Here is a 7,023-nt window from a genome sequence, read left to right on the forward strand (position 1 = left end):
GGGGGGGGGGGAGCCAGTAGTCCCTATCTTAATTTTGGTTTCTCCTGTGTGCCTGACATCTTGTGTCCGGGTTTCTGCTGCCATGACACAGCATTCAAAACCCGAACTGTCCGGGTGAATCCTGGACAGGTGGCAACCCTAGGCACATGCATCCACAGGAGGTTCATAGGAAGAGTCTACAGGATGTGCAGATTCCAGGGAGAGGAAATCTAACTCTAATAATGGGATCCTCCCGCAGAGCCCTAAAACCGACGTGACCTTCCCTGAATGAATGCTGTCATGTGATCAGGAAGTGTTCGGAGAAGATCACCAAATGACCTCCTGCAGTCACCTTTTTATATTCCGCTCTGCGGGCTGGAAGTGGAGAGCGAAGGAGGAGGAGGCGGCGGCGGCGGCGGCGGCGGCGATGGGTTTAGTAAATGTTGCAGGAGGGTACGAGCGCCATATTGCAGTGTGTGCTGTTTGTCCTCCCAGATCTGAGCAATATCCGAGGGCAGGGATGGCCAAACTCCGGCCCTCCAGCTGCAGTGAAACTACAAATCCCATGATGCATCTCTCTCTCTGGGAGTCGTGGCTGTGAGAATCTTGCAAAGCCTCATGGGATTCGTAGTTCCACCACAGCCGGAGGGCTGCAGTTTGGACATCCCTGTCTTAGGGCCTTCCCAGGGAGCCCACTGCGGCAGTAAAAGTGCCCAGGAATCCTGTCTGCCTGGCTAGACATCTCCAGGAAGACAGTGAAATGCATGGTTACTATATCGGCCATTAGTGAGTGTCACACAACAATACAATGACATCCAAATAATGAAAGGTTCGGGGCAAGGGACAGTCAAGCTGGGGAGATAAGTGCTAGAGCAGTGGTGGCGAACCTTGGCACTCCAGCTGTTTTGGAACTACAAGTCCCATGAGGCATTGCAAGGCTCTGACAGCCACATACATAACTCCCAGAGGCAGATGCATGTTGGGATATGTAGTTTTGGCACAGCTGGAGTGCCAAGGTTCGCCACCACTGTGCTAGATGATGCTGGAAATGAGGCGGAGCTCTCGCTGACTTGCTTCAGCTTCTAATGCACTTTGTGAGGAGCTCCCAGTGTGCAGTGACGTCAGAGGAAGACATTTCAGTCCGGGACAGGAGTCGGTACAACTGTAGAAGACTTAAAGCAAGGCTGAAGTTCAGCTTAAGACGCACAGAAACCGTTTAGCTCCGGGAATTGGAGTGATTAGTGCAATCAAACTGCATTGTAACAGCAGAAAAGGGGGAGATAGTTTTTTCCTTTAAAAAAAATAGACAACTTTTTGCATTCTGTGGCTCTCCAGCTACTGTTGAGCCACAAGTCTCAGCATGCCCTGCCAGCCAGAACCGAATAGCCGGGGGACACGGCCGAGGCAGCTGCTATTCCAGATGGATACGGGATACAGAGATATCGCAGTGTCTAGAGAGAGGTTTCCCACCTATGACCAAGAAAACATTCTCCTTTCCTGTCACAGTCCGGTCACCCGAGTCCACTTGGCAATAATCTGCTTCCGTCTCCTCCCCAGAGTAGGAGAAACATTCGTTCTCATAGGTGGTGAGGAGATGCTCCTCCGTGTGCTCAGCGGAAGACGAACAGGAGCAGAATAGAGGGCCGGCCGGGCCCTCCTTCAGAGTCTTCATCTCTATGAGATCTGAGGTAGGAATGGTGGCCACTTTGTTGGCTCCCCAAGAAGGAAATGAATGAAGTTTGTTGGGCTGCTCGCTCTCCAGGAGGGTCTCGTCCAGCCCACAGTCGGAGCTCCCTGTCCCTGGCCGGGAACGCCACCCCAGCGGGATGACGCAGTGGTACATCTTGGCGCAGCCATTGTGTTCCTTTCCACGGGATATTCTCTTCCAGGAGCGGGAGGTGAAGTCGTATTTCCACAGGTTGCTGGTGGGGCTGCAAAATGGTAGTCCCCCACCGATGACCCACAGGGAGCCCTGGTGGATGGCCGATGCATGGCCCACCAGTTTAGGGGGGCCGGAGCTGGGCAGATAAAACATAAAAATTAATAATTCTAACAGAAAATTTCAGACATACACATACATTTGTGGACTACAGAACACATACAAAGCGCATCGGCATCACGCGATATCCTAAATAATTAGAATATCGTGCAAAAGTTTGTTATTTCACTAATGCAACTTAAAAGGTGAAACTAATATATGAAGCCGGCCAGCTAAATTAGGACCCCACCTGGAGCTCCTCCCACTGGACCAGCGCTGACTCGCCGCTGCTCTCCCGCACCGATGGTAAGTAAAAAAAAACATAGCGCAAACATCGGGGCATTTTGACGAGTACTTGTCAAAATGCCCTGTTTTTCGCGCCCTCACCCTGCAGCTCCCGCCTTACTTGCCTTGGCCTGTCAAGCACAGTAATTGAACCAGGTTTTGGTGCTTTTGGCAGTGTCAGCATTCCCATAGAGCTCGTCTGCGGAAGGAAGCATGAAGTGCTCCAAAATCTCCTGGTAGACGGCTGCGTTGACCCTGGACTTCATGAAGCACAGTGGACCAACACCAGCAGATGACATGGCTCCCCAAATCAACACAGACTGTGGAAACTTCACACTGGACTCCAAGCATCTTGCAGTGTGTGCCTCTCCATTCTTCTTCCATACTCTGGGTCCTTGGTTTCCAAATGAGATGCAAAATTTGCTCTCATCCCCTCTGGGGAGGCTTCCACAAGATTTTGGAGGGAGTCTGTGGGAATTGGTCCCATTTGTGAGGTCAGGTACTGATATTGGGTGAGAAGACCGGGCTCACAATTACCATTACAATTCATCCCAAAGGTGCCCAGTAGGGTTGAGGTCGGGGCTTTGAGGACACTGGAGTTCCTCCACCAAACTGGTCACACCGTGTCTTTATGGAGCTGGCTTTGTACACAGGGGGACAGTCATGGTGGAACAGAAAAGGATCTTCACCAAATTGTTATCACAAGCCTGGAAGAGCCCAATTGTCTACAATGTCTTTCTATTTAGTATTAAAAGAACCTTCACTGGAGACACCTGAACTCCTTCATTTGGAGGGGGGTCCACAAACATTTGGGCATAAAAAGGTTCCATTTTGACTTCAATCCTCAAATCTGTGGGCCAACTGTAACCAGCACTACACGGATCCTTCCTGATTCAAGATATCATGAAAGGAAACGCTTTACTTCACGGCACATACAGCTAAACCCCTCAGACTTTCCTCCATACATGGATCATATCATATTTGTACTTTGGATAACTTGGTTGTAAACGCACATCATTAGTAAGACTTCGATCCTTTTTCACCCCACAGACCTATCCCCTCCACCTCCTCATGCAGGAATAGAGCATGGAAAGCTCTCACTGCACATGAAGATAAGCTTCGGACCTGCTTAGCTATGTAATGTTGAAGGTGTACAGATAGGACACGTACCTGGTTTTGATGTTGGACCAGTTGTGTCGGCGGAAGTCGAATCTCCAAAAGTCGTTCTGCTCGGCCATGTTCTTCAGACCCCCAAACAAGTACATTGCGGAGTTGTGTGTGGCACTGGAGTGGCCATGGCGAGGTCCTGGACCGAGGCCCCGTGTGCGGGGACTGAGCGCTGACCATTTCTGGGTGTCTGGAGGAGAGGACAGCACAGGTTATAGGAAGTCTCGTCTCGGTACAATGGCAGCTTTATACCGGCGTTCACCGCGGCTCACTGCAAAACCCCACTGATCCCCAACCTGGGAGAGAACCTCTCATCAAATCATATAACATGGACATGGAGCCGGAGGGCTAGGCTGGCTAAAGATCATCAAATCATATAACATGGACATGGAGCCGGAGGGCTAGGCTGGCTAAAGATCATCAAATCATATAACATGGACATGGAGCCGGAGGGCTAGGCTGGCTAAAGATCATCAAATCATAGACTGGGATTCAAAGAAGAAGTCTCACTAGAAATCTTTCCTTCTCCTCCTGTCCCCCAAGGGACAAAGTGCATGTAGCACTTGGTCCCGTTTTGATAGGTGCGGCATGTGATAAGCTAACATGATCAACAGCGCACCCCCCCACCGCACCCTGAGCCTGATGAAGGGGACCCCTTGTGGCCCCGTAAGCGCTTGCATTGGATGGCAATGTGCCAATAAAATGGATCATCGATTTACTATTAAGGCCGTGACACACTGCACGCGAAGCCGTGCAGAGCGAAGCAAAGCTCTCCGGCACAGAGCTTCGCGTGCAGTGTGTGAGCTGAGGTGCAGTCAGATGATTGACAGCACCTTCAGCCAATCGGCTCGTCCGTAACAACCTGCCAGGTGTCGCATCGCGACGCGCTGGTTTATACGCACGAGCCGATTGGCTGAAGTTGAAATTGTTCATCTCGGCACGCTCAGCTCCGTGAGCTCTCGCAAGCTGAGGTGCCGAGCAGAAAATTACATGACACACTGCTCGCAAATGCAGCGCGCCCCCGCTCCGCGCTGCTTGGCGTGCAGTGTGTCACGGCCTTTACGGTGTGCTGGTGACATTATTTTCTTCTTCTGTGATATACACGGTGCCTTCCGTGGTCACTACTTCCGGTAAGGAGTGCAGCAAGACATCTGGTTCCCCCGCACCCCCTGCCGCTATTTGACCACATTGCTCAGAAGGAGAAAAATCTCCAATGAGGTCTGATTGACATCATTCATCTCTGGCAGCAGGTGTACACTGGAGAGGAGCGTTATCATCCATCATCCAGCACGGCAGGGGGAGGGGATCACAGCACAGGCACTCACAATAGTAAATGATCAGTCAGTGCTGATGGGGTGGTGTGAACATCCACTGCACTGGCAGACAGGGCACACAGCCCCATTAGAGCTGACTATCTATGGACACATGTGGACAAGTGTCCTCTTGCTGCCATAACTTTCTCCCGTCAGGTGACGGTGCGCAGTCAGTGCAGGTTGCCCGTGTTCTCAGATGATGCCATTGGATGATATGCAGCCTTCTGGGAATACAAAGAGAGGGTGGTGTTCCCTGTGTGTCCTCTTTGGGCAGTTGTGGGGTGCAGCGAGATGAACAGGTCCTGTTGGGGGGGGAAGGGATTACTGTTAGATACTTCTGTTTCTCACACAGCACCCCCCAGTGCTGGCTGATCCTTTACTATTGTGATTGCAGGCTGCCCTCATAGGGGTAATCCAGTGCTGGCAAGGCCTACCCCGGGGCAGACGGCGTGTACTTTGCCCCGCACTAAATAATCGAATTCTCAATTTTCTGTTATGTTTTGCAAAGTAAAGTAAGGAATAAAAACAAATTGGGCTTCAGCCTGGGGCGGAGCTGACAGCTGACACAGATATAAATAAGTATTTTCATTGCCCAATGTGGCCACACATCAGAATGGGACCAAGTGCTTCATGCGATCGGGCCCCTGGGGGGTTAAACAAGGATTCTGAAGTGTTTGCCATCCTAGAAATCTACTATAATCTGCCCCCCTCGTGTTCCTCCAGCATTCTGACCACACACCAAGCAAGAAAGCAAATCCGTGCTGGCATGCTCGGTGTGCGTCTCCCAGCACCTAATGGGAGCTACAAGATGCTGTGCTGATGGGCGGAGGGTCTGTAGCCCCATAGACAGAATGGCCATCATGCCCCTGCCCGAGCCTGATCATACGGCTTCATGGTGGATCCCAGCGGAACGTATATTGCTGCGCCCCACGCTCGCCATAAGTCGCCCCGCTGGTGATTTTCACAATGGAATCTCTCCAATATAAAGGACGCCTCGGCTCTGACCGCTAGTGACGGGCGACAGACAATGACCCCAAATTCTACATCCGGCGCACAATGTACATTCCAAAATGATGATGGTTACCAAAATCAAACTTCCAGAATTCCTCCACCGTGCCCTCGATATCGAAATATCCCCCGTAGACGAACATGGCGGACCCGTACACCGCGGCACTATGCCCCTTCCTATTGGACGGCCGGCTCTCCTGAAACACACGGACGCCACTTTGATTACACACCAAAAAAAAGCTGCTTGATCCTTGACGCCGACGCCGCAGGGGGCGGAGCAATTCCCTAAATGGAAGAAGAATTACCTGAGTGCTCGGAGGCTGGAAATCATCCCACTTCCTGCTGTCTGCAAGATAAAACAGCATAGTCATCATCCCCATCCTCCATCATCATCATTATCCTCCATCATCACCATCCTCCATCATCATCCTCCTCCATCATCCCCATCCTCCATCATCCCCATCCTCCATCATCATCATTATCCTCCATCATCATCATCACCATCCATCATCATCACCATCCATCATCATCATCCCCACCATCCATCATCATCCTCCATCATCACCATCCATCATCATCCCCATCCTCCATCATCATCCCCATCCTCCATCATCATCATTATCCTCCATCATCATCATCACCATCCATCATCATCACCATCCATCATCATCCCCATCATCACCATCCATCATCATCCCCATCATCATCATCACCATCCATCATCATCCCCATCCTCCATCATCATCCCCATCCTCCATCATCATCATTATCCTCCATCATCACCATCCTCCATCATCATCCTCCTCCATCATCACCATCCTCCATCATCATCATCATCCATCATTATCCATCATCATCCCCATCCTCCACCATCATCATCACCATCCATCATCATCCCCATCCTCCATCATCATCCCCATCCTCCATCATCATCCCCATCCTCCATCATCATCATTATCCTCCATCACCACCATCCTCCATCATCATCATCACCATCCATCATCATCCTCCATCATCACCATCCATCATCATCACCATCCATCATCATCCCCATTCTCCATCATCATCCCCATCCTCCATCATCATCCCCATCCTCCATCATCATCCCCATCCTCCATCATCACCATCCATCATCATCCCCATCCTCCATCATCATCCTCCATCATCATCCTCCATCATCATCATCATCATCACCATCCATCATCATCCCCATCCTCCATCATCATCCCCATCCTCCATCATCATCATCCCCATCCTCCATCATCATCCCCATCCTCCATCATCATCATCATC

The 7,023-nt window shown here is 50.9% G+C and overlaps 1 protein-coding gene across 1 annotated transcript in view; it reads right to left on the minus strand.

Annotated features, from left to right (window-relative positions):
* Window positions 1-1,390: 1,390 nt before the first annotated feature.
* LOC108797146 (kelch domain-containing protein 3-like) overlaps window positions 1,391-7,023 on the minus strand; it is a gene marked incomplete at its 5' end in the record, with an annotated part of 9,465 nt that continues 3,832 nt past the window's right edge. Inside the window, 4 exons of the mRNA XM_018568718.1 lie at window positions 1,391-1,997; window positions 3,413-3,599; window positions 5,807-5,927; window positions 6,036-6,076. Coding sequence (XP_018424220.1) covers window positions 1,391-1,997; window positions 3,413-3,599; window positions 5,807-5,927; window positions 6,036-6,076 — 956 coding nt within the window. The remainder of the gene's footprint in view (window positions 1,998-3,412; window positions 3,600-5,806; window positions 5,928-6,035; window positions 6,077-7,023) is intronic.

This window comes from Nanorana parkeri, unplaced genomic scaffold (assembly GCF_000935625.1).
Source record: "Nanorana parkeri isolate BGI_ZX_2015 unplaced genomic scaffold, ASM93562v1 scaffold1233, whole genome shotgun sequence".
In the NCBI taxonomy this organism is placed as follows: domain Eukaryota; kingdom Metazoa; phylum Chordata; class Amphibia; order Anura; family Dicroglossidae; genus Nanorana; species Nanorana parkeri.